Here is a 27,676-nt window from a genome sequence, read left to right as displayed (position 1 = left end):
ACTTCCAAGGAGAGACTGTGTTCAGCTGTTCTGATTAAAGAACACTTAGGCCTGTCGCCTCGATCAAACTCTGACACAGGCTCAGTGAAAGGGCACATGGTATGGTGATGCACACCCTTAATCCCAGCACTGGGGAAGCAGAGGCAGGCAGATCTCTGTGAGTTGGGGGCCAGCCTGATGTACATATGGCATCCCGGGCCAGACAGGACTTCACAGTGGGACCCTCTCAAAAAGTAAAGAGGGAAGGAAGAAACCCAAGGCTGACCTCTAGCTTCCACAGGCACGCACACACATGTGCGCCACTCACACATACACCCGAATTTAAAATAATAAATTATTTTATCACATTTTATTTATTGTGTGTGTGTGCACACCACACGGTGTATATGTATGGAGGTCAGAGAACAACATGCGGCAGTCAGAGCTCGCCTTTGAGCCTATGGCACCCGGGGATCGAACTCACGTTATCACGCTTGGCAGCAAGCACCTGTACCTGCTGAGTCGTCTTGCAGGTCTGTAAAAAATAATCTTTTAAAAATCTGATAGACTGAGAGACCCTCTTTCCAGTATCAGGTCGCGCCCCGCCCTCCTCGCGGCGCCCCGCCCTCCTCGCGGCGCCCCGCCCTCCTCGCGGCGCCCCGCCCTCCTCGCGGCGCCCCGCCCTCCTCGCGGCGCCCCGCCCTCCTCGCGGCGCCCCGCCCTCCTCGCGGCGCCCCGCCCTCCTCGCGGCGCCCCGCCCTCCTCGCGGCGCCCCGCCCTCCTCGCGGCGCCCCGCCCTCCTCGCGGCGCCCCGCCCTCCTCGCGGCGCCCCGCCCTCCTCGCGGCGCCCCGCCCTCCTCGCGGCGCCCCGCCCTCCTCGCGGCGCCCCGCCCTCCTCGCGGCGCCCCGCCCTCCTCGCGGCGCCCCGCCCTCCTCGCGGCGCCCCGCCCTCCTCGCGGCGCCCCGCCCTCCTCGCGGCGCCCCGCCCTCCTCGCGGCGCCCCGCCCCCTCGTGGAGCAGCGTGCGCTCACTGGCCCGTGCGGCCCTCTCTCTCCGCCCTTGGCCCCGCTCGGCCCCGCCTCCCTGCAGAGGGCAGCTACTGCGCAGACGCAATGACTCCCTCTTCCCCATGGAGCAGCTCCCGGTCCTCCAGGTCACCGAGCCGGCTTCCTAGAGCAGCCCCTGCGGAGGCGCCAATCCGGAAGTTCGGGCTCCCAGAGGGGTCCCAAGCGTGCTTCCGGTAACGCCCACCTAGCTCCTTCTGCCAGGAGGCTGTCCTCAGGTGGCTGTCATTTCCCCGGAAAGGAGACACAGGGGTTGTCGCGTGCAGGGTTGCAGAGTGCGTGGTAAGGGGTGGACCCCCAGAGTGCCTGCAGAGACAGCCCCGGCCCTAGCCCTGGTGCGGTGCAGGATGGAGGACTCTGGTTGATAGGTCGCTACGGATAAAACCGAAGGAGGCTGTCATGGGATCATCCTCGGGTGCAGGGGACGTGGATGCCCAGAGATGAGACTGCGTGGGTAAGTGGGGTCGATCCTGAGGGCTGAGACATTCAAGCACTGTCTTGAGTAGTATTTTATTATTATTTTTTGAGACAAAGTCTTGCCATGTAGCTCAGCCTCAATAATCCCCCTGCCTCAGCCTCCCAAGTGCTAGGGTCATAGGCATGCACCACCACCACCACCCTTGGCTGTAGGTGGTGTTTTAATAAGGACATGAGTGCTCCTAATGTGACATGAAATGCAGGGGTGCCAGGCTGGGTTGGATAGTGTTGACGGGCTGGAAGCAGGAACGGCCTTCTTATATAATGTGTATTCATAAGCTGTCCGGGCTCTTCCACTACGGTGTAACTTCCATGAGAACTTCCAGGGTTCTGTGCTCCCACCTAGCAGTGAGAAGAATGCCTGGCATGTAGTAGCTGCTTAAGAAATAGTGTGTGAGTGGATTTACTCTCGATAATACATCTTAAATTACCGCACAGCCAGAGCAGCTGAGAAGTGGAGGGAAAGTAACTGAAGGTTGGAAGAGCATCAGAAGCGGAGTCCTGGTCAGGGGGGTTTGCTGGGCACTCCTGAGCAAACCCCTGCCAGTAGGCTCGCATGGGCTCGAGGGAGGGGCCCAGAGTCCCGACCGCGCCTACCTTTAGTCTCACGGATCTTCGATGTCCCTGCCCTTTCTGCCCACGCCCATGCCAGAGTTGGAAAAAGTTTTGGTTTTCTTTGCATATTCCCATCTACAGGTCCGAAGCCAATATGCTCATGTTGTTTAACCCCGCTGTAGTATCATTTAATAAAACTGGTCCCGGTGGTTTCCCTCTGAGGTGATACAAGATGAGTATCTTCGAGCCTGCCTTCTCTGCTTCTCCTTTCATTGAACGTTTTCCCAGAACGTCCCAGAAAGTTAATAATGAAGATGGACATGCCCATAATCCCAACTTGGGAAGTGGAGGCAGTACAAACAGGACTTCAAAGCTAACCTGGGTTATTGGGACCCTGCCTCCTGTGTGTGTGTGTGTGTGTGTGTGTGTGTGTGTGTGTGTGTGTACATACATATACATGGGAGGCAGGTGAAATGTCTCTGTCCATAAAGGCACTTCCTGTCAAGCCTGATGACCTGAGTTTAGATCCTCAGCACCCACATAAAAGCCAGATGTGAATGGGCACATCTGTGGGGAGAGCAGGAGAGATGGGTGGATCCAGGGCAGACTAGCCAGTTTAGTGGGTTCGCTCAATGAGAGAGACCTGGTCTAGTAAGATAAGGTTGGGGGCAATAGTGGAAGGGATTGGATGTCAGCTTCTGCCTCCACATGGCACACACACACACACACACACACACACACACACACGTGAACAAATAATAATAATTTTTAAAATGAGGAGATGGAGAGTTGGCTCTTGTTGCTCTTGCAAAAGACCCAAGTTCAATTCTCACTACCCAACATAGTGATTCACAACCATCCAGAACTCTAGTTCCAAGGGATCCAACACTCTCTTCTGACCTCTGAGGACATCAGGCCTGTATGTGGTACACATACATACATGCAGGCAAAACACCAGTACACAAAATGAAAAAAATTGTTTTTAAAGTTAACAATGGCAAGAATCTGTTTCCTCAATAATTATGACTTGAGTGCCTACTAGGTTCAGGGGTAAACTGGGCTCAGTAAGAGCAGACAGATCTAGATCCTGCCTTTCTGTACCTCCCAGGCCAAGGCAGGAGACCAGGATTTATCCCATCATCAACCCAAGTGGCTGATTACACACTGAAAAATAGCACAGAGCAAACAGCCACTAGCGATGAGGATGAAATCAGATTTACAGTTTCTAGAGAACTGGGGGTGCTGGTGCTGGTGATTGCTTCACCCATTTGGGGATTCGAATTAACCTGCACTGTGCCTTCCTACTTCCCCTACTGATTAAGGTGAAGCCTCCAGTTAGTGGTGGTGAGCAAGTAATTACAAACTTAGGGACTGGGAAGATGGCTCAGCGGTGTGCGGGTTAGTTCTTTGTCACAAGCCAGGGTCATCTGAGAAAATGACTCCATCAGATTGGCATGTAGGCAAGTCTGTGGGGCATCTTCTTGGACTTTGATGTAGAAGCGCCCAACCCATTGTGGATGGGGCCATTCCTGGACTGGTGGTCTTGGGTTCTATATGGAAGCAGGCTGAGCAAGCCACAAGCCAGTGAGCTGCACCCCTCCCTGGCCTCTGAATCAGCTCCTGCCTCCAGGTTCCTGCCCTGCTTTCCCCCAGTAATGGACAATGTTTGGGGTGGATAAGTCAAGTAAACCCATCTTCCCTAAATTGCTTTTGGTCATAGTCAGCAGCCTAACAGGGGCAAGTGGGTCAAGGTGCTCGCCACCGAGCCTGGCAGCTTGAGTTGGATCCCCAAGACCACATGGTGGAAGGAGAGAGCCAGGTCTGCAGGTTTTTCTCTGACCTCCATGTGGACATCATGGTACACACGCACACGCGCGCACGCACACACACACACACACACACACAGACACACTTGCCGGCCATGGTGGCATAATCCTTTCATCCCAGGGATGCAAAGGCGGGTGGATCTCTCTGAATTCAAGATCAACCTGGGCTATGTAGCAAGTTCTAGGGCAGCCAGGGCTACATAGTGAGACCCTGTCTGGAAAAGAAAAGAAAAAAAAAAAATAGAGACTGAGGCCTAGGTTTTGTTATAGAGGAGTAATTAAACTGTACACGGGGATTTACGCAGACTCTCCCTCCTGTTTGGCGGTAAGCACAGCCCGCACTGTCTCTCCTCATCTGAAGTGGCAGTGGGAACCTGGTGTAGAATTGAAGGCAGCTTCGGTTCAAAGCAAGTAGAAGAGCGTTCTGCAGGGGGCTAGGGGCCGGTGCGTGTAGCTCAGTCCTTAGAGTGCTCACTTAGCATGCTTGAAATCCCGAGTTCACTGCCCAGCACCACACAGACCAAGTGTTGGTACCGCACCTGTAATCCCAGTACTCGAGAGGTGGGGGCAGGAAGATCAGGCATTCAGGGTTATCCTCAGCTACTTGGTGAGTCTGAGGCCAGCCTGAGCTAGAGACTGGGAAGGGAGGGGAAGAGGGAGGGAAAAAATGAAGAGGGCAAACACCTCCTTTAAGGCAGGACTGAGGTTAAAACTGAGGTCCAGGGCTGGAGAGATGCCCAGTAGGTAAAGAACTTGCTGAACAGGCCTGGTGCCTGAGTTTGACCCCCTCCACCATGGAAAGGTGGAAGGAGAGAGCCAGCTTCACAAACACACACACACACACACACACACACGTCCTCTGATCTCCGTAATTGTGTCATGGTCCTTGTCATGTGCACTAGACACACACATGAGAAAAGCAACCTTCTAGAACCCGTTTCCTTATGGCTCAAGAGGCCTACCCCGAGGAGGAGTTGAATGGGTGTTCACCGGTCTGCCAAGGCAAAAACTTGTTTGTCAACCTGGTCACCTCACAATTTCACCAACTCCCTGCTGGTCAGACTTCAAGTCCTTGTTTCTGTTCAGTTCTAGGGCCAGAGCCCAGGCAGCTGCAAATGCTCAGGATAGAACCCAGACAGTTGCAAATGTTAGGCAGGGGCTCTACCACTGAGCCACACCCCAGCCCCTCACTGGGGGATTCTAGGCAGGTGCTCTACCACTGAGCCACAGCCCAGCCCCTCACTGGGGGATTCTAGGCAAGTGCTCTACCACTGAGTCACACCCCAGCCCCTCACTGGGGGATTCTAGGCAGGTGCCCCACCACTGAGCCACACCCCAGCCCCTCACTGAGGGATTCTAGGCAGGTGCTCTACCACTGAGCCACACCCCAGCCCCTCACTAGGGGATTCTAGGCAGGTGCTCAACCACTGAGTCACACCCCAGCCCCTCACTAGGGGATTCTAGGCAGGTGCTCAACCACTGAGTCACACCCCAGCCCCTCACTGGGGGACTCTAGGCAGGGGCTCTACCACTGAGCCACACCCCAGCCCCTCACTGGGGGATTCTAGGCAGGTGCTCTACCACTGAGCCACACCCCAGCCCCTCACTGGGGGATTCTAGGCAGGTGCTCTGCCACTGAGCCACACCCCAGCCCTTCACTGGGGGATTCTAGGCAGGGGCTCTACCACTGAGCCACACCCCAGCCCCTCACTGGGGGACTCTAGGCAGGGGCTCTACCACTGAGCCACACCCCAGCCCCTCACTGGGGGATTCTAGGCAGGGGCTCTACCACTGAGCCACACCCCAGCCCCTCACTGGGGGATTCTAGGCAGGGGCTCTACCACTGAGCCACACCCCAGCCCTTCACTGGGGGATTCTAGGCAGGGGCTCTACCACTGAGCCACACCCCAGCCCCTCACTGGGGGTTCTAGGCAGGTGCTCTATGACTAGGTTACGTCCTCATTTGTTTGTTTTTGAGATAAGATCTTTCCATCTAGCTCTAGCTGGCCTGGAACTCACTGCATAGAAGAGGCTGGCCTCAAGCTCATAGAGATCCTCCTGCCTCTGCCTCTCCAGTGTTAGAATTAAAGACATGCCCCACCATACCTGGCTTTAGTTGTCTTTGTTTCTTGTTTGTTTTTGTGGTTATTTTATTTGGGGCAGGAGAAATGGCTCTATTGTTGGGGGATTTTTCTCTTTTTGGGGGTGGCCTGCCACCCAGCTACCAAATAAATTACACACGGAAGCTTATGAATGCCCGGCCTTGGCTTGGCTTAGTTTCTAGCCAGCATTTCTTAACTTATCCTGTCTATTTCTTGAGTCTGGGTTTTTCCTGTTCTCTTACTTCTGTAAATCTTATTCTTACTCCGTGGCTGGTTGTGTGAATAGCTGGGTGGCTGGCCCCTGGAGTCCTCCTCCTTCTCTGGCTGCCTCATCTCTCCTCAGTTCTCTTCTATATATTCTCTCCGCCCGCCAGCCCTGCCTCTCCTTTCTCCTGCCTTGCTATTGGCCGTTCAGCTCTTTATTAGACCATCAAATGTTTTATACAGGCACAGTAACACAGCTTCACAGAGTTCAACAAACGCAACATAAACAAAAGTAGCACACCTTAAAATAATATTCTGCCACATGGCTCTCCAGTTAAGATCACTTGCTGCTCTTACAGAGGACCTGGGTTCAGTTCACATCACCCACAACCATCCATAACTCTAGTTTTGAGGGATCTGATCCCCTTTTCTGACTTTTGAAGGCCCTTGACACACACATGGTGCACATATATACATGTAGACAAACATTCACACACATAAAATAAGTTAATTAAAAATATTTTATTTTTAGTGTGTGTGTGTGTGTGTGTGTGTGTGTGTGAGAGAGAGAGAGAGAGAGAGAGAGAGAGAGAGAGAGAGAGAGAGAGAGTGTGCTGTGCACATGAGTGCAGGTGTCCTTGGAGACCAGAAGGGTATGTCACATCCCCTGGAATCATTGTGGTTGCTGGGAACCAAATTTGGGTCTTCTGCAAGAGAATAAAGTCCTCTTAACCACTGAAACACACACACACACACACACCTTTTATTCTTTATTTTGAGATGTGGTCTCACTAAAGTTCCCTGGAAGTCACTCTGTAAGCCCGGTGGGCCTTGAACCTGTGGTCCTCTTGCCTGCTCCTGCTCTAGCTAGGATTTGGGGCTCACAACCACCAGGCCCAGTCTGCCCTTGCCTTTGTCTGCCTGGACTATCCTCCCGTTTGTCTTGGTTGCTCATTCCTCTGTGTCATTGTCCCAGGGTTCTGCGCCCTCTGTGAGCATCACCCAGTTCCTACAGCAGCCTCCTTTTCCTTGGGTCCTGTCCTGTAACTTTTCATCATGCTTTCAACTCCCTCAGTTCCTGTGTGGGCTTGGTTTTTGTTTGTGGGGGCTCCCCCCCCCCTGCCACACACACACATTTGTCCATTTTTTGTGGAGGATTCACCTATGCTACAGTCTGAGTGTGGAGGTGAGAGGACCACTTGGTGAAAGTTGGTTCTTTCCACCACATGGGGCCCAGGACCAAACTCAGCCTTTGCAGCAAGCAGCATTACTGACGGAGCCATCTTTTGGTGGACCAGCCCCGGGCTCATGCTTCCTAGGCAACACCCTGCACACTGAGCTACAGCCCAAGCCCCCATTTAAACAAGAAAACGATTTCTCTCCTCTCAAACATCTTCACACCAACTTGGTTCAACTCCTCTAGATCCCAAGAGATTTTCCACTTTGTGGATCCTATTTTAGGGTCTGTCCTAAAATTCAGTGCTGGTGCTTGTCCCCCTGTGCTGGCCTCTCAACCCACAAGTCAAATAGCGCCGTTCTTCAGGATACTGCCGGCTTCAGACACCCTCCGAGCCCCAGGTTGCCACGTGCACTTCTGAGTGGCTAGTTTTCAGCTTTGGAGCTTCTGGGTGGATAAAAAGCTCTAACAGCCGAGGGACTCAGGGGAGCACCTGCCATCTCTGGTTTCTTAGGAAAGGTACACGTCGGGAGTGGCCAGTTGGAGGAGGTGCATGGGCTGTGGGTGGGGATAGAGGGTAATTCAGCACGGTCTTCATGATACTTCCACGTGATTACCAGCCCAGGAGCTCTGGACTGCAGTTGAGAGCCTTTTATAGAGACTTCACTCCCTTAATGAGTGAGGTGTGGGTAAGGCACAAAGTTCCAAGCTTTTCATCTGAACTGTGTTCTGTGACCGACCTCCATCCTGAAACTACCTAGGACCCACCTGAATCCACCACATGAGAACGAAGATTGTTCTCACCCCTCAGGAAGATCCGAGGGATTCAGGACTAAGATGTTCCCATGATTCCCATCAGGGATCTTATCTGGGTGTGGTAGCACACACTTTTAATCCCAGCACAGAGGAGGTAGATTTCTAAGAGTTTAAGGTTATTCGGGGCTATGTAGGCCATTCCAGGCCAGCCAGAGGTACATAGTAAAAACCCTGCCTCAAAACACCAAAAACCAGGGATCTTACAAACCTTGTGTCAGAAGCCAAATATATATATCACTTTGTTACAATGTTTTGGGTTTTGTTTGTTTTTCATTACAAAAAAGATTTATTTTTAATTATGTGTATATGTGTGTGTACCTCTGTGTACATGTGTGGAGGTGCCCCCAGAGGCCAAAGGAACTGGGTTGTAAACCCCCGACCTGAGGTCTTCTGGAAGAGCAGGCTGTTTTCTTTTTCCCTTTATTTATTTTGGTGTTTTGAGGCAGGTTCTCTCTACATGGCCCTGGCTGTCCTGGAACTCACTCTGTAGACCAGGCTGGCTTCATACTCACAGAGATCCACGTGCCTCTGCCTCCTGAGTGCTGGGATTAAAGGCCTGCAATCATCACACCTGGCCAGACTGTTTTCTTAACTACTAAGCCATCTGTAGCTCATTTTTCATTTATTTTAAAGACAGGGTCTGGGGGGCTGGAGAGGTGGCTCAGTGGTTAAGGGCACTAACTGCTCTTCCAGAGGACCTGGGTTTAATTCCCAGCACCCACATGGCAGCTCAAACCTGTCTGTAACTCCACTTTTAGGAGATCTGATCCTCACACCAATGCACATAAAATAAAATTTAAAAAAAGTTTAAAGACAGAGTCTTGGTCTAAACCCACAGAAATAAAGGTGCTAAGGGGCAAGACTGGAGATGAGAAAAAGAAGACAGATAGCTGGGATGGGGAGGTCTTGCATAAGGTGATGACTTATGCTAAGCAAGTGTATTAAGAAATACAGCATCTTATATGGTATTTTTAAGGGGACAATGGGCTAAAGTAGCAGAGAGCTAAATCAGACAATGTGGGCAAAGAGAATACAGACTAGCTCAAACATGTACGTCTGCTGAGGATTGAGAGCCACAGCCCAAGGGGAATAGGATCCCTTCACTCCTTCGAGGCACAGGCCCCAGCCTGCAGAGTCTGCTCTTGGACAATGACACAGAACTGACATCCCCTTTGTCCTTTAATCCGGGCCTCCGAGAAAGCCTTGAATTGCCAGGCTCCCCACAGAGCCACATGTCCCCAGGCTGGATTTGAACTTGCTGTGTAACAAAGGATGACCTTAAACTTCTGCTCCTCCTGCCTCCACCTCCCAAGTGCCAGGGTTATAGGCATGCACCACCATTCCCAACCCTGCTTTTATGTATTTTAACACCCCTCCATGTAAGATGCACGAGGACAGGAGTTTTATGTTTATCAGTGCCAATCCCTGTACATCAACAGTGAGCAGCACATAGGAAATAGTCGATTATGAATGGATGAATCAGCCAATAAGCAAGGGGCAGGGGTAGGAGTAACAGGGACTGTAGATGCAGAGGGTCTGTGATCACTGGGGGTTTCAGAATCATAGGGCAGGGGACAGTGAGTATGCTGACTAGACTGTCAACTTGACACACAAGCTAGAGTTATCTGAAGGAGTGACCCTCAGTTGAGAAAATGCCTCCGTAAGCTCCAGCTGTAAGGCATTTTCTTTATTAGTGATTGATGGGAGAGGGCCCATTGTGAGTGATTCCATTCCTGGGCTGGTGGTCTTGGGTTGTATAAGAAAGCAGGCTGGCTGAGTGGTGGTGGCACACGCCTTTAATCCCAGCACTCGGGTGGCAGAGCCAGGCGGATCTCTGTGAGTTCGAGGCTAGCCTGGTCTACAGAGCGAGATTGAGGACAGGTACCAAAACTACTCGGAGAAACCCTGTCTCGGAAAACAAACAAACAAACAAACAAAAAAGCAGACTGAGCAAGCCAGGGAAAGCAAGCCAGTAAGCAGCACCCCTCCATGGCTTCTGCATCAGCTCCTGCCTCCCAAGTTCCCAGCCTATTTGAGTTCCTGTCTTGACTGCCTTTGATGATGAACTGTGATATGCAAGTGTAAGCCGAATAAACCCTTTCCTCCCCACATTGTTTTGGTCATGGTGTTTCATCACAGCAATAGTAACCCTAAGGCAGTGAAAGAATCTGTCTCAAAAAACAAACCCAAACCAGGTGACTGGCACCTGAGGAGTGATATCCAAGGTTGACTTTGGGCCTCCACAGGAGCATAAACACAGGAAAGGGAGGGAGGGAGGGAGGGAGGAAAAACTGTGCAACCAAAGAAAAGGGTTTGGTAATAACTTTCTTAATATTTTACTCAACAAAAAATGCATTAGGATGTTGAGTATGGTGGCATACAACTTTGATCCCGACACTTGGGAGACAGAGGCAGGCAGATCTGAGTTCAAGGCAAGCCAGGGCAACATGGTAAGACACTGTCTCAAAAACATACCAACAAAAAAGCATGTTGAGTCCTTGAGCCTTAAATTCTATTGTGTGCCTAAAGGTCAAGATGAAATGTCCAAAGAAGTCACCACTTATTGCTCTCTTTTTTTTTTTAAGTTTTATTTTTAATTATGCGTATGCCTATGTGTCTGCGTGAGGACATATGCACGGGAGTGCAGTTGCCAGGGGAGGTCAGAAAAGGCCCTGGATCCCCCTGGAGCTGGAACCCCAGGCAGTTAGGAGCCACCCAGTGTGGGTACTGGGCACCGAACTTGGCTCCTCTGCGACAGCAGTGTGGGCCTTTAACCCCCGAACTACCCCTCTTGCCCCATCAGCATTTCGTAATCTCATTAGAGTGTCCGCTGTGATCATGCGCCCCAAGTCTGCGGGGAGTGATGACCAAATCCTCTTGCAGTCTGTAAGCCAAGGCCCTCGGGTACGGGCCCCAGGTACCCGTAAGAACTTTGTAGCAAACGTTGAGGATAAATAGCCTCCAGGGCTCCACACATCCGGCACAGCGAGGGGTTGTCAGACTGGCCCTAGGTTCTAGCTAGCTAGCGCCACCTCCGGCCCCAGACACAGGAGGAAGGGGCGGGGCTTCCACAAGCCCATGCCGGAAGTGCCTCTCCGCCCCTGCCACTGGACCATGGAGACCGTGGCCCAGTAGAGACCTTAGTGCGAGACTTGCAGGGGCGGTGGACATGGAGGCGGTGCTGAACGAGCTGGTGTCTGTGGAGGATCTGAAGGTGAGGCCCGGGCCAGAGGAAGGAGGAGGGCAGAATCGGAAAGGACTGTTCCCGAGGAGAGCTGACCAAGGCCGAATACTGCCGGCTTAGGCTTGCTGGGGAAGCCGAACTACGGCTCCCAGCAGCCTCTGCGGTGTCCTGCTTCTTGCGGGAACCTGCGCTTTATCCCTCGGCCTGATGGGAGTTGTAGTTTCCAGGGTTTCGGCAACTCAGACCTGAGGCCTGGAGTCTTGGGGGGTTAAGAGTGATGCAGAGTTGGGAATTTGGAGTACTCGTGCAAGGGATGAGGTAGCACAGTCACCGGCGTGAGCTTTTGCTAGTGTTGAGTCCGGCATGGTTCATTGCATGTTAGCCCTCATCCTTGTAGCGGTATTTTCTTTCCATTTCTAGAATTAAGGTAAGGCAGATCCAGGCTCAAAAGAGTAGGTGGGACGGGACCAGCAGCCTTAAGCGAAGTCCGCGTAGAAGGTCATTTATCTGCTGGGACAGTATGTTTACAGTTCAGCTACTTGGGGTCAGCTGGTCTGGGAGCAGTGCCCGCAGCTGCCACCAGGTGGCGTCTCCTCTTGGTACCACTAGGGGCTGGGTGCGGGGACCTTGTGAGGGGAGGGCACAGAGCCTGGGTACCAAGGCGGCGCACGGGAAAGTGTGGTCTAGCTGGGACTCGGACACCAAGTTCGGCCGGAGAAATAGTGGACACCCTCTGCTTCTAACTGATCCCTCTTTTCTCTATTGACAGAATTTTGAAAGGAAATTTCAGTCTGAGCAGGCAGCAGGCTCTGTTTCCAAAAGCACACAGTTTGAGTATGCCTGGTGCCTGGTGCGAAGCAAATACAATGACGACATCCGTAAAGGCATCTTGCTCCTGGAGGGTAAGGCGCTGGGTCCCCTTGACCTCACCCGTCCAGGATCCCTTTCCGCATGGAGCCCTCCTCACCTCATAGCTCACCCAGGAGCCACCAGTAAATTCACAGCAGCAAAGGACTAGGTTGAATCTCTATATCCCCAATTTCAACATCCGAACCTTCATTCAAGTGGGAAAAAATACATGTTCTCGGGCTGGGGAGATGACTCAGAGTGCTTCCTGTGCAGGTATGAGGACCTGAGTTCAAATCCCTAGCACCCGTCGAAAAAAGCTGAGTGTGGCCACAAGCACCTGTATATAGAGACACTAGGAATGAAGTGTTGCTGGGGGCTTGCTTGCTGCGATCTTTGCCCCAGGGTCAGTGGGAGACCCTTTCTCCAGGGAATGGGCAGAGAGGGCCTCTGGCCTCTGTGCCTGCGTCTGCACACCCACAGTGTCCACAAAACATTTCTTGTTCAGTTATTAAATTGCTGTTACTATAGCATGTACATTGTATTAGATAACAGTAATTTAGAAAGTTCTAGATGTAAAATATGTGAGGGGCTAACGGGACACATGATCCCAGCACTCTAAAGGTAGAGGCATGGGGATATAGTTCAGTAGTAGAGCATTGACTGCAGAGATGAAGGCAGGAAGTTCAAGGCCAGATCAAATTCGAGGTCAGCCTGGTCTACCTGAGTTCCCTGTCTCAAAAAAGCATCTTTGGGGAATACAACTAGATTCTATGCAAATACTGTTTAATTTTGTATAAGGGCCTTTACATCTGTAGATTTTGGAATCTGAGGGGCATCTTGGGATAATCCCAGAGGCAATCAAGGGACAATATTGCACTGACAGAGCATGCCTATGTCATTTAGCTGTTTTTGAGTTTGACTCAGGGTCTCTGTATAGCTCAGGGAGCTCCGACTTCTGAATCCTGCCTCAACCATCATAGTGCTTGGAGTTGAGGTGTCCAGGAGCTCCAGGGCCCTGTCAAAGCAAATACTGTCCCTCGACTCTGATCATTGTGGACTCTTCAGGTTTCTTGTGTAGTAGGACACAACAGTAGAGGTGGTCTTGGAACATTTGAGCCCACTGGGGGCTCAGTACAGACACCGAGAAGGTCTCAACACTGCACAACTACCTAGCGGCGAAGTATGGTTGCACACACCGGTAACTTCAGCACTCAGGCTCAGGCACCCTGATCGAGAGTATGAAACCAGCTTGGGCTACATAGTGAGTCCCTGTCTTTTTTTTTTTTTTTTTTTTTTTTTTTTTGGAGACAGGGTTTCTCTGTGTAGCTTTGGAGCCTGTCCTGGATCTCACTCCGTAGACCAGGCTGGCCTCGAACTCACAGAGATCTGCCTGACTCTGCCTCCCGAGTGACGGGATTAAAGGCATGTGCCACCGCCACTATCGCCGCCGCCCGGCCATTTTTTTATTTTTTTTAAATTTTATGTGCATTGATGTGAGCATGTCAGGTCCCTTGGAACTGGAGTTACAGACAGTTGTGAGCTCCCATGTGGGTGCTGGGAATTGAACCCTGGTCCTCTGGAAGAGCCACTGGTACTCTTAACCACGGAGCCATCTCAGCTCTGAGTCGCTATCTTAACTCCTATCACATAAACACATACAGAGAAAATGAAAACAATTTCAGGTGAGGGTCACTCGGTAAAGTTGAGTTAAAAGAGAAGGGGGCGTGTTGTGGTGGCGCACGCCTTTAATCCCAGCACTCAGGAGGCAGAGAGGCAGGTGGATCTCTGAGTTCGAGGCCAGCCTGGGCTACAGAGTGAGTTCCAGGACAGCCAGGGCTACACAGAGAAAGCCTGTCTCAGGGAAAGGGGGAAAAAGCCCAGTCAGCAGGGTGCCTGTCTACTGAGTATGAAACGCTGGTTCCATTCTGCTCCCACATGGCATAAACCAGGCCAGGTCCTGTACCACTCAGGAGGTGGTGGCAGGAGGATTAGAAAGAAGTCCTGGTCATCCTCGGCTAGATGACACAAAGGAGGGACTGCAAATGTGAGGCAGGGAGTGACCTTGCAGTGACACCCAGAGCTAGCCCATAGGGATGCACCCATCCGTGCGACTGGTATCCCCGCATCCGCTACAGGTGTCTGGGGGGCTCACGCTGCTCAGGGCTGTAACTAGAAAGCTAAGGGTGGTAGAAAATGATAATGGAGGTCGAGGACAGTGACCTTCCCAGGGTCATAGATTGAATCAGCATGGCAGGACCCGGGGGACCCAGTGTTAGAGAATCCAGGGGCTAGAGAGATGGCTCAGCAGTTAAGAGCACTGGCTGCTCTTCCAGAGGACCTGGAATCAATTCCCAGCAACCACATGGCAGCTCACAATCCTGTAACTCCGGGTCCAGAGGATCCCAGCACCCTCACACAGATATGCAGGCAACACACCAATGCACATAAAATAAATGTGAATTTAAAAAGAGAGCATCCATCTTTCTCTCCCTCCCTCCCCCATCCAGAGCTGTTGCCCAAAGGGAGCAAAGAGGAACAGCGAGATTATGTCTTCTACCTGGCAGTGGGCAACTATCGTCTCAAGGTAAGGTGCAGAACCCTTCTTCCCAATGCAAATTGCCCCCCAGGCTGCGCCCTGGCCCTCAGGAAGCCAGCAAAGGGCAGTGGGCTGGGGCGATGGTAAGTGCATGGGTACAGAATAATTCCAGGACAGACTCTAAGGGAAGATGAGGGAGTATCAGGGTGTGGGGACCGTGGTGACGTCAGGATTGGGGTGCAGCCTCGTGCCTGTTGCTGTTATCTCCACTAGCTTATCACCCCCCCACAGCTGGGCTGTTTGTGGACTCTACTCTGTGGGGTGGGGCTGTAGCAGGAATGGAGGAGGAAGGATGAGCCTGAGCTGGGGCCAGAGAAGGACACCCTTGGGTGGGAGCTAGCAAGAGGAGCATGCTGAAGAGCCTACGGTGTGAGGTGTTTTTCCCTCTGATTGCAGGAGTATGAGAAAGCTTTAAAGTATGTGCGAGGATTGCTGCAGACTGAGCCCCAGAACAACCAGGCCAAGGAGCTGGAACGCCTCATTGACAAGGCCATGAAGAAAGGTGACAGGCCTCTCGTCCCTCATGCCCGGGGCCCTTGGGAACACCCCCACATAGCCCTTTATCACACCTACCTTCCCAGGGTTTCTGTAGCCTTGGAGTCCCAGCCCCCAGACTCTGGGTCCAGGTACCCCTCTTCTGTGGAGGGGAGTGTGATCAGGGGCCCCGGGGGCGGGACTGATCTGCTCACGGCCCCCCTCTTTCCTTTCCAGATGGACTGGTAGGCATGGCCATTGTTGGTGGCATGGCCCTGGGTGTGGCGGGACTGGCTGGACTCATTGGACTAGCAGTCTCCAAGTCCAAATCCTGAAGATAGCCTCACCCGCTCTCTGCCCTGGCACACCTGGGAGCCTGGGGACACTGGAAGAGGGTCCTGTCCATCCTCATCATGGCCTTCCCTTGTCTACCCCAACCCTCGTCATCCACCTCTACAGCCTCCTCCGTGACCTTCAACCTCCCACCCCACCCCCAACACCTGTTGTTCAGTCCTAAGTCATGCTTTGCAATGAGTGTAAATAAAATTGGGCTGTGGCTTGGGAACCTCTGTGTCTGAGCGTCTGTTGAGGGAGGAGCAGGTTCTCTGGGTGCACTGTGGCCCCCACTACCCCCTCCAGGCTCCTTCGCCAGCATCCCAGCCCACACCCTTCCTTCCTCCCTATCCTGAATCCTCGACGCAGGAACAGGCCTAGGAGGACATGGCTTTTCCATCGCCCCAGAATCCTGGAAGAGAACAGCAAACAGAAGAGGGAACAGCAGCCTAGGATTTACGACTGTGGTCTCCTCTGACCCACTAAGCTGCCTGGGAGTTTTCCACTGCAGGGGGCCCCCACTGGGCTTCCTCCGAAAACCTCCGCCCTTCCCTCCCTTTGTCCTCCCGCCCCCTCCCCTTCCTCTACCCAGTCCTTCTCCTTAGGGGGGGACATGGATGGATGACGTAGAGAGAGGAAGCAAGCCGTGTGAGGATGGCAGGGGCTGTGGGGGCTGCTGGGCACAGGATTCCCCAATGGCAGCCTGCGGGATGGGAGGCAGAGATCTCACAGATCTCACCCCACGCCCCCTGTGCCAGGCTGTGCGTGGGCCTGTTTGGTTTCTCTGCATACTCGTCATTCCAGAGCCCCTGCCAGGCTTGCTAGGGGGTGGGAGGAGGTACCTGAGGGGAGCCCGGGGGAGCCTGATGCCAGAAAAGGTGGGGATGGGGAGCAACAGAGGGCATAGCTCTGCCTCACATATTCTGGAAAGGGAACCCTAGTGCCAACTTGCCAAGCAAGAAGTGGCCAAGAAGGAAATTATGCTCAGCCAGGATTGGGTGAGTTTCCATTTGTCAGAATTAATTAATAGAACTGGTGATAGTCCCCAGTTAAGTGGATAGGTAGAGAGATTAACCAGAATCGTGCCCTAGACCTGTGATCCATCCCTCAACCCTGGGCCCCTGGCCCCTTGGCAGCGAGATCAAACTCAATACCGTAGAGTCAAAGGTCAGATCCGGGAGGGACAATTCAAGTTCAGGAAGTTTGGAGGAAAGTAGCGTTTAGTGGCCTCACCTCAGCCCCACGGCATTCAGATCCAGGGCAATTACCAACCGCTGGGGCAATAGGAGTATGCCTGCCCTGCCGGGAGCTGTGATCTGTGGTCCCAACTTCCATTACAACCTAAGAAGCCAATAATGTTGTGTCAACAAGGCTGAGAGCCAAAAATCCAAGCCCAGGGTCCTTTTTGATAATGTTGGAGTCTACTGGGAACCCGGTTGGCGGGATTCCAGAGCTCCTGTCACCCCGTAATCAACCTTTGTGGTGGCTCGGAGATTAAAGTGTCCCAACCCCAGGGTCTTCAGTGTCTTAGGTTGCTCTCAGGGTCTCTTAATCCATCATGGAAGCCTGTGGTGGGCCTGTTGAAAGTTTTCTTCTCTCTTGACACTCTGGTCTCTCAGTTACCTAAAACTCTTTGTCCCTCTGATTTTATTCCCTGACCCCGGTGACAGCTGAGTCAGAGACAGGCCACTTCCCCTGGATTCCTGATGGATCCCTGGGGGCTGCTCCTTGGCTGTATCCCTGAATCTCCTAGTGAGTCCAACCTCCCCCCTCCTAGGGCGGGGAGTCCCGGGCTAGGCCGGGGGAGGGGGTGGACTTTTGGCCCGTTTATTCCCTCCATCACAGTCAACAGCTGCTGAGCGGAGCGGGCTTGGCTCATTCCTCTGACCTGCCAGGAAGCAGAGAGTCCCAGAGACTGGGCCCAGACAATCAGACCTGAGCTCCAGAAGAAGGCAGACAGGGATCGCAGCTGGACAGGCTGCCTTCTCCCTCCTCAGTCTTCCTTAGCATCTCTTTCGGGCCAAAAGCCCCCAGAATTCACCTGGAGGTGCCACCTCTAACCCAATCCCTGGGGCTCGAGCCCCTTGGGGGACCTGCATCCCAGCATGTCTATAGCTGTGGAGACCTTCGGCTTCTTCATGTCAGCCCTGGGACTACTGATGCTAGGAGTGACCTTACCAAACAGCTACTGGAGAGTGTCTACCGTCCATGGGAATGTCATCACCACCAACACCATCTTTGAGAACCTGTGGTACAGCTGTGCCACCGACTCCATGGGAGTCTCCAACTGCTGGGAGTTCCCTTCCATGTTGGCCCTCTCTGGTATGGGGTGAAGGGGGGGTTTAGGGGGCAGAGGGAGGTTGGGTGGCCAGGTGGAGATATCCTAGCAGAGAGGGTGGATGTAGTTGCCTTTGGTCTGGCTTTGGGCACCATAATGATATAAGTTCAGATGAAGCTCTCAGTTCTGGGCAAAGAGTTCTGCATGAGCCTGAATGGAGGGGAGAGTGTTCTCTCTCTCACACACATGGTTCTCTGCCTTCATATGTGATGCTCTACCAGCTAAGTCAAGTTCCAGATGCAAGCCAGGCCTTTGCTAGCTCCAGGCCTCAGATGAATGAGGGAATAAATTTGGTCGTGGCCATCTGCAAGCCAAGAGTAATAATCACGGTGCCAGTGCACAGGTGGTCATGAGGCCCCGACATGTGCAGGCGTGGATGGGATGTTGGCTGTATATTTTAGTGCTTTATTCTGGGGAGGGTTTGCTCAGTTGGCAGGGGTGAAAACAAGACACCATCTTGGTGGATTGGCTGCCAGCCTTAGCAGCTCTCTAGATGGCCACAGATTGTGGTCTACCTGCCCTGCTGAACTCAGAGGTTTGGGGGGGGGGGAGGCTGGACACAGCTCGCTTGTTTTGAAGGAGAGTCTCCTGGGAAGTCTGAGTGGATGCTGGAGAGGTGGTTATGTGGACGTGCATGTGTATGTGGGCCTCAGAGTGTGGATTTTGTTGTTCTGTTTTGTTTGAAGGTCCTAACATGGCTGCAGCCTGCAGCCTGCAGCTCTAACTTGGGCCTGGCGCTTCTTTGCTGCCGACATTACCTGTCTCTTGCTCTCCTGCACAACAACCCTCCCTGGCTCCACCTGCCATCATATCCCCCAAAGAGTCCATTTGGACTTCCTAGTCTCCCCCGTGCTACAAAGACTAAGAGTCGGTGACCACGAACCCTCCCTGGTTGTTCCTGTCACTGGGTTACGGTCTCACTTTTCTAGAAACCCAGCTGCAGGTGATGAGTGGGTGGGATACTCTGAGACCAGCCCAGGATGGGAAAGTGAATGCTCTGAAATAGCCCCACGAATCTGGAAGATGTCCTGAGCAGTAGTGGATCTCCAGCACCCCTCTCTCCCCAGATCTCCTGAGGTATCTGTCAGCAAGGGTTTCATCCTCCGGGACCTCTGATTGTGCTTCACCCCAAACCTTTGGAAAAGCTGGTCTATCCTGGACCCCAGACTCAGAGCAATAAGTGCCTAGAAGGGCCCATAGATGTGGGCAACTCAGTGCCCAGCCAGCCTGCTGCATCTCTGGTGGCGTACAGGCCATTTTGCTGTGAGCCTGGTCACCAAAGAAGGGCCTTACATGGTGTCACCGCTCTTTGCCTGCAAGAGAACACTAGTTTGGAGGAAAGTCACATGGGAGTTTGCTGGGGATGATGGAGGATAGAAGGCCTTGAGATCCCCAGGCCTCCAGGGCTCCTGTCACCTCCCTTCCGTGTTTTTTGGCTTGGGTTGGTTTGTGGGGTGTGTGTGTGTGTGTGTGTGTGTGTGTATGTGTGGTGTTTTGAGGCACAGTGTTGCTATGTAGTCTGGTTCCTGATCTCACTATGTGATCCTAGGCTGGTCCTAAACTCGGAAACATCCTCCTGCATCAGCCTCCTAAGTGCTGGGATTACAGGTGTGCACTACTGTATCCAGTTCTCCTTTTATGTGGATGATGCCCCCACCCCCCGCCCTATGGACATCTATGCTTTTCAGAAATATTTACATCATTAACCTCATTTTTGTCAAAGCTGGACCACTCTGCAGAGTTAAAGCAACCCTGCCTAGAGGCAGAGGAAGTGGACAGGAAGCTGAGATTTGAATTCACTGTCTGGGCTGAGGACCAGTTTATTCCTCTGTGGTCTGCTGAGTCCCAAGGGGGATCCTATCTTTCTTTGCAGCCAGTATTAGAGATTAAACTAAGGACCATATGCATGCTAAACAAGCACTGAACTACCCTCTGCCCCTCACTGGGGGATTCTAGGCAGGGGCTCTCCCACTGAGCCTCGCCCCAGCCCCTCACTGAGGGATTGCAAGCAAATGCTCTCACTCTGAGCTACAGCCCAGTCCCTTTTTATTTTTCATTTTGAGACAGGCCTGCTGAGACACCCAGGCTGGTCCCAAGCTTGCAGCCCTCTCATCTCAACCTCTTGAGTGCCTTGGTGATTTCTGACATGGCTCACCCAGCCAGGCCCAACTATCCGTTCATGACTTCACACCTGTGTCACCTCTCCATGGTCCCACCAATGGATCCACATACCTCTTGGCCCTTCAGTCATCGTTCCTTTGTCCATCAACATTGTTTGAACATTAAGAATTGGTGGGGAGCCGGGCGGTGGTGGCGCACACCTTTAATCCCAGCACTCGGGAAGTAGAGGCAGGCGAATCTCTGAGTTCAAGGCCAGCCTCGTCTAAGAGTGAGTTCCAGGAGAGCCAAGACTGTTTCACAGGGAAACCATGTCTTGAAAAACCAAAAAAAAAAAAAAAAAAAGGATTGGTGGGGAATTTTCTAGAAGGTGTGGCCGGGAGTCATAATGTCCTCTCCGAGAACTTTGTCCCTCCTCCTCCATACCTCTTAACTCCAAGCTACTTCATCTCTTCCTGGCAGAGACACAAGCCTTTTGCCTTCAACACAGTGCCATGTGCCCCACCTGGGAAAGGGGTACAAGGTCCCTGAGAGTGCTTGGCAACCGTCAAAAACAGGAGAAGCCAGCAGCTTCCCTCATCTTTGAGAAAAGAGAAACTGAGTCACCAAAAGATTATGGGCTGAACTGACTGGGATGGGTTCCTAGGCCCAGGTTTCTCGTCTCCCCACCCCGCAACAACCCGGGGCCCTAGACCCTCTGCCCTGAGTCATTGCTGCCCCCTGCTGGTTACTCCAGAAGAAATTCAGCTCCAACCATGTGCATGGTGTTGGGTAGGGTGGCACATGCCTGTAATCCCAGCAAGCCAGAGGCTGAGGCAGGAGGATCAAAAGTTACCTCAAGATCATCCTTGGCAACCTAGCAAGACACCAGTCTGGTTTAAGTGAGACCTTGTCTCCAAAATAATAATAAAAACAAAAACAGGCAGGGGATGGAGCTCAGTTAGTATTGTGTTTGCCTAGCAGGCCGGAAGCTCTGGTGAGATCAGGTAGCCCTGCTTGCTAGAGTCCACCAGAGGCAGGCTTGTGGACTGTTGACATTCTCTCAGAAAACGAGAGGATGGGAAGAGTCATTGAACCCTCACCCCAACCTCCCAGTCACCCCTCCCAACCATTTGTTTGCAATTCCGCCTTAATTGCGTGTGGGCCTGGGATCTCAGGGAGAGTCTAGACTATACAGGCTGAGCAGAGACTAGGAAACGGGGCTTCATTTATGTGCCCATGGGAGCCATCGTCCATGCTGGGTGAAGACTTTCTGCTGTGGCTCCTTGGGGTCAGCCATCCCTCTGCCAGTGCTCACCCATGCTCTCTGTGAGGCAGCCCAGTAAACTCACTTGTTCCCCCAAGGTGATATTTGTTGGAATCCTACTTTAGTTTGTTCTTGGGACCTCAAGAAGAAGAGGTAGATGTTGGTGACATTCCCCCAGGGAAGGAATTTTACCCACACCTGGGGTGCATCCTCAGTACCACATAAACCAGGCTTGGTGGTGTGTGCCTGTCATGCCAACACTTGGAGGCAAAAGATCAGATGCTTAAGGTCGCCCTCAGCAATTTAACAAGTATGAGGCCAACCTGGCTACATGAGGCTTGGTCTTTTGTTTTGTTTTTTTAGGTTTCAACAGTGGCACCCCAGCAGGGGAAGAGGGGGTACAGGGGGAGGGATCCTAGATTGAACAAAAGGGATAAGGATAAGGAGGGAGGTTGACATGGATCCTGAAGTGGGGAGTTGCTGGGAGTGTTTAGGTGCAGGAGGAAAGCATGCCTTCTGAGGGTGGGGGTGTGTGGAAGGAAAGGACTGACGGCTTCACCCCTGCACACTCCCCAGGGTATGTCCAGGGCTGCCGTGCCCTCATGATCACCGCCATCCTCCTGGGCTTCCTGGGCCTCTTTCTAGGCATGGTGGGGTTGCGCTGCACCAACGTGGGGAACATCGATCTCTCCAGAAAGGCCAAGATACTGGCCATTGCAGGGACCCTCCACATACTTGCTGGTAATGGGGGAGAAAGGGGATGCATGGGTGGGGGAGGCCCTTGCCACAGCCCCTGGCTTCTCTGTCCTCATCTCCTGTTCTCAGGGCTTGCCTCACCTTTCCCTTTGGGGTTGACCCCTGTCCCCTCTCACTCATCTCTCCCCTCACCCTACTCTGTCTGTACTCTGCAAATCTCTAGACCACAACCCAGTGTCCAAGAGTAAGGCTGCCCTACTCAAAGCTGAGCCAAATCCCAGCCAGGCCTGAGAGGCTATTTCCTCTTGAAACTTACAACTGGGAGGGAGCAGAGACAGAGCATGTACACACACACACACACACACACACACACACACACACACACACACACTGCTACTGATGGCCTATCACTGTTCAGCTTATTACATTTCTGCACACAGTCCTTCACAATAAACCATGCAGGGCTGGTGAGTGATGACCCAAGACTGATCCAGGGTTAGATGGGAAGAACCAACTTCTGAAAGTTACCCTTGGATCTCCACATGAGCATCTGCACTCACACACATATACCACTCCCAAATAACAAAATAAGAACAGTAGTCATTTTTTAAAAACCCTGACGGGGTGGGTATTTCCCGTTTTCTAGATCTGAAGGTTTGGAAAGGTCCCTTAGCCAGTGTGGCAGTGAGGAGGTGATAAGCCACAGGGATGTCAGTGGGTAGGAAAGACTTTCTGGACAGCTGGGCTTTCAAGATGGGTATGGTTACCATGTAGGGGTCATGATCAGATTCACTTTCTCTGCCAGTTAAAGAATTAAGAGGCAGAGAAAAACCTCAAGCTGGACAGGTCGCAGATGAGAAACCTTGAACACAGCAGATGATTCAGCAGTTGAAGAAAGGCGTTTATTGGGGATGAGGAAGCACACGAAGGCAGCCGACACACAGAAAAAGACTCTCCGCAAAGCCGAGGGAGGATTGGGAAGGCAAAAGTCCCGTGTCTTTTCAAAGGCAGGACCTTTAAGTCTGAAGAGCCTTTCTCCTTTAGGATTGGTTGGTTTGAAGACAGACAGGATGGCCGATTGGCCCTCAGCTGTTGCGTAACATGTCCTGATCCAGCATTGAACTGTCAGCTCATCCAGGAAAGACTGCTGGCAGGGGAAAAAGGGAGTCCACAAGGCCTTTGTTTTCCGCTGCTAGGCTTTCATCTCAAGTCCAGGAGGGAGGGAGAAGCCAGCCATCTTAGAAGTTCACCATCTTTGTTACCTAGGCATGGCCACCCTCCTTGTCTCCCAGGGAATCTTCTTTCCACCCTAGTCCCTCGGTATATTGGAGGGCTAGCGTGCACAGAGCCCACCGAGTAAACTCTTGTGTGGCGGTTCATAACTATAATGGATCACGGTCATGCCAGGCTATGTGGTGAGTTCAAGGCCAGCCTAGGCTTCCTAAGAGCTTGTCTTAAAAAATGTACCAGGCGGTGGTGGCGCACGCCTGTAATCCCAGCACTCAGGAGGCAGAGGCAGGTGGATCTTTGTGAGTTCGAGGCCAGCCTGGTCTACAGAGTGAGTTCCAGGACAGTCTCCAAAGCTACAGAGAGAAACCCTGTCTCGAAAAACAAAAAACAAACAAACAAAAAAAGTAAGATACCTTGGGCTTCAAGTGGCCTGAAGATTGCAGTTTGAACACGTCTGAGTGGCAGGCTAGAACAGGGGGAAGGAACTGTTACTCTTGAACGTGATGGCCTGTCCCTCAGGCTCCTCACAGCTCACTTGCTTTGAGAGGTTGTGGCCACACGAAGGGCCTTTAGGACGATCCTCCATCCTTTTCTCCAGGGGCCTGCGGAATGGTGGCTATCTCCTGGTACGCCATCAACATCACCACTGACTTCTTCAACCCCTTGTATGTTGGAACCAAGTAAGTGAGGAACCCTGCCCTTGGGGACAGTGGGTGAGTGGGTCTCGGCCCGGCCCCTCTGGGCTGGCACTTACCTCTTCCACTCCTCCAGGTATGAGCTGGGTCCCGCCCTCTACTTGGGCTGGAGTGCCTCTCTGCTCTCCATTCTGGGTGGCATCTGTCTCTTTTCCACCTGCTGCTGCACCTCTAAGGAAGAGCCAGCCACCAGGTGAGGGGACGAGTGGGTGGAGGACTGGATTGAGGACTATAATGTGCTATGACCACCCGTGACCCTGCCTTCCTCTTGATTCCACAGGACTGGCCTTCCCTACAAGGCTTCTACAGTTGTGGTACCCAAAGCCACCTCAGATGAAACTGACATCAGCTTTGGTAAATATGGCAAAAACGCCTACGTGTAGGAGGTCTGGCCTGGTGGACACCATTTCTTGTCCCCAGCAGAAGAGTGTCCCCAGGACCCTCAGACCACTCTCCAGTTAATAACCTCAGGACAGACCATTTCCAGGCTCCACCCTGTGCCTGGAAGCCACGACCTGCTCTGGGCACACCTTATCCCGCACTCCAGCATCTCCCTGGAACAGAAGCTGCGGAGGCAACTTGCATGGCCTCCTACAGCTGGACCCAAGGGGACAGAGGTGTCTGCAGTTTGTGACACCATATAAATATGTGTATGAATAAATGTATATTGTGATTGTTCAGGGCTTGGGGGTCATGAAGTTGCAGCCCATAAGGGGCTACATTTTCCAACCATGGACTGTCAAGACTGTCCACCTGAGCTGTCTCATCCAGTGAAACAGTGTGCCAGGGGGCTGGAGAGATGGTCCGGTGAGTTAGAGCATCTGCCACACAAGTATGAGAACCTGAGTTCAAATCCCCAGAATCCATGTAAAAAGCCAGGCATGGTCACATTCCTGTAACCCGAGCGCAGTTGGGGAGGCTCTCTGAGGCTTACTGGCTTCCAACCCAGCTCAAGGTTCAATGTGAGACCCTGGCTCAAAGGAATAAAGTGAAGCATGATAGAGCAGGGTGCTAGAAGCCCTCCTCCGACCTTTGCAGGCACACAGGCTCATGCACAAACAACACACACACACACACACACACACACACACACACACACACACGTGTGCACGCTCTTAACAAAAAGGTGTTGCAAGTGAGTTGAAAAGGAGAATAGCTAATTACCGCTCAGAGTCACCCACCTCAGGGAATTATTGTTAGCTGGGACACCCCCGGCCAGCTAATAGTCTCTCTCTTTTGACTCTTAACCTGTTTTCTTACAGCTGCACAGAGGAGCAGTTGGTCTAGAACAGGAGTTTGTGTGTTTGAGCTAGATTTGGGGTTTAATAAAGATATTTTAAAAGATGCATTATTTACATGCATGTGTGTGTGCCTTCGTGTGTTTCTGCGCACCATGTGCCTGCAGGTGTCTGAAGACCAAAAGAGGGCACCGGATCCCCTGGAACTGGAATTACAGGTGGGTGTGAGTTGACCCATGTGGGTGTTGGGAACAGAACCCTGATCCTCTGTCAGAGCTGCAAGGCTCTTATCTGTTGAACCATCTCTTCAGTCCCTTAATAGAGATATTTTAATATAGGCGGAAACTCTGTAAGAGAAGACTAAGAAAATGATACCCAAGAGCGTGGATGTCGGCATTTTAGAAGTCTTAGAAAGTAAGACACCAAAATATGGTATGGGATCCTCAAAAAGGAGCCACTGGGACAGCATCTTGTTTGTTTCACCTGGGCCTGAGTGTGGTCATCAAGGATGGGCCGGGCCCGGTATGTACACATTCCTGTGGGAAAGCTGTGGAATCTTCCAGAAAAAGGCTCGTGTATATCCACAGCTGGTTTGGTGGGGATGCTGTGTTGTGAGCAGTGTGATGTGGACCTAGTAGAGCTGGTACCTGTTCAAGAAAAGAAAAGGAGGCTGGGTGTGGTGGTGCACCAGTAATCCCAGCATTTGGGAGACGGAGGCAAGCAAATCAGGAGTTCGAGGTCATCCTTAGCTACGAGACCATGTCTAAAAAAAGCTGGGGAGCTAGCTCAGTTGGTAACGTGACTTCAAGTATGAGGACCCGAGTTTTATTTCTAGAATTAACAGATGGGGGGAGGGGGCTAGGTATGGCGGTATATGTGGCACTGGGGTGATGAAGACAGGGCCTCTCTGGCTGGCCAGCCTGGCAAGACTGGCGACCTACAGGTAAAAGTGACAGACCCCATTTCAACAAATACAGTGGAAAGTGACTGAGCAAGACATCTCTGCTTTCTTTGGCTGTGATAAACGCCATGACCAAAAGCAATTTAGAGCTGGGTGGTGGCGCACGCCTGTAATCCCAGCACTCAGGAGGCAGAGCCAGGCGGATCTCTGTGAGTTCGAGGCCAGCCTGGGTTAGCAAGTGAGTTCCAGGAATGGTGCAAAGCTACACAAATAAATAAATAAATAAAATTTAAAAAGCAACTTTGGGAGAAACGGGTTTATTTTAGCTTTTAATTCCCAGGTCACACTCCATCATTGAGGGAAGACAGGGCAGGAGCTCACGCAGAAACCACAGGATGATGCTTACTTGCACTTTCCAGTAGTATTTTTATAGTGTCTAAACCCACCTGCCTAGCGATGGAAACAGCCACGGTGGGCTGGACCCTCCCTCATCAATTAGCGATTAAGGATTAAGGAAATATCCCCACAGATGTGCCCACACACCATTCTGATCCAGCCAGTCCCCCAAATGAGACTCCTTCAGATAATTTTGGGCTGTATCAAGTTAACAGCAGAAGCTAACTAGAACACCAGATGTATATATTGCAAACACACACACACACACACACACACACACACACACACACACACACACACACACCAAAAGAAAAAAAGAAAATGAAGCCACTAGAGAGAAACCTCTAGTCCAGTGGGAGGAGAGAACGGGACGGGACGTCAGCTGACTAGGTGTCTTCTGCAGCACTGAGTGATGACCAGGGTCCGCCTCTGGGTTCTGCCAAGCAACCCTTTTCTATACCGCATCCACTCAACTACATCAACTCCCCTGCCTGCCTCTTCTCTCCTTTTCCTTCCAGGAAACCTGAGCCGAGTCGCACAACTGAACGCTTAACTGTATTGAGCATGATCGGTGGGTTGGGTTTCCATTTTGTCGGTCACTATGTGACTATGAAAGACCAAGGGAAACTTTTAAAAACAAAAGTTTTCCTTTTAAAAAATTATTTATTTATTTATTTATTTATTTATTTATTTGAGACAGGGTTTCTCCATGTAGTCCTGGCTATCCTGGAACTCACTCTGTAGACCAGGCTAGCCCCGAACTCAGAGATCCATCTGCCTCTGCCTCCCGAGAGCTGGGATTAAAGGCATGTGCTACCACTGGCTGGCTAAAGAAAGCACTTAAGTACTTATTAGTGTGTGTGTGTGTGTGTGTGTGTGTGTGTGTGTGTACACATATGTGCCACAGCATACACTCACAAGTCAAAGGACACCTTGTGGGAGTCAGCCCTAACGATCAAACTCGGGTCCTCAGACAGCCACAGGTGCCTCTACCCACTAAACCATCTCACCAACCCAAAATTTTAAGTGAGAACTTGTCTCAAAAAACAAACCAAGGGCTGGAGAGATGGCTCACTGGTTAAGTGGGCCAACTGCTCTTCCAGAGGTCCTGAGTTCAATTCCCAGCAGCCACACAGTGGCTCACAGCCATCTATAATGAGATCTGGCGCCCTCTTCTGTATA

The 27,676-nt window shown here is 52.0% G+C and overlaps 2 protein-coding genes across 3 annotated transcripts; both read left to right on the top strand.

Moving 5' to 3' along the window:
- Positions 1 to 1,212: 1,212 nt before the first annotated feature.
- Fis1 (fission, mitochondrial 1) lies at positions 1,213 to 15,868 on the top strand. 2 transcript variants are annotated; one of them, XM_036172494.1, is made up of 5 exons: positions 1,213 to 1,497; positions 12,154 to 12,286; positions 14,741 to 14,817; positions 15,226 to 15,331; positions 15,541 to 15,868. In XM_036172494.1, exons 1-5 carry the CDS (start codon positions 1,474 to 1,476, stop codon positions 15,636 to 15,638), a joined length of 438 nt encoding a protein of 145 aa, XP_036028387.1. In that variant the 5' UTR covers positions 1,213 to 1,473; the 3' UTR covers positions 15,639 to 15,868. The 2 variants fall into 2 exon arrangements, with proteins under 2 accessions (XP_036028387.1, XP_036028386.1); XM_036172493.1 differs by lacking the exon at positions 1,213 to 1,497 and adding an exon at positions 11,259 to 11,414.
- Positions 15,869 to 17,741: 1,873 nt separating this feature from the next.
- Positions 17,742 to 25,018, top strand: Cldn15 (claudin 15). The gene is made up of 5 exons (XM_036172564.1): positions 17,742 to 17,958; positions 21,915 to 22,079; positions 23,863 to 23,944; positions 24,036 to 24,152; positions 24,240 to 25,018. The coding sequence occupies exons 1-5, from the start codon at positions 17,742 to 17,744 to the stop codon at positions 24,340 to 24,342; spliced, it is 684 nt and encodes a 227-aa protein (XP_036028457.1). The 3' UTR covers positions 24,343 to 25,018.
- Positions 25,019 to 27,676: the final 2,658 nt, after the last annotated feature.

The sequence above is a fragment of the Onychomys torridus genome, chromosome 22, assembly GCF_903995425.1.
Source record: "Onychomys torridus chromosome 22, mOncTor1.1, whole genome shotgun sequence".
NCBI classification, from domain to species: domain Eukaryota; kingdom Metazoa; phylum Chordata; class Mammalia; order Rodentia; family Cricetidae; genus Onychomys; species Onychomys torridus.
The sequence above is the reverse complement of the archived record's forward strand: the minus strand, read 5'-3'. Positions and strand labels throughout refer to the sequence as shown.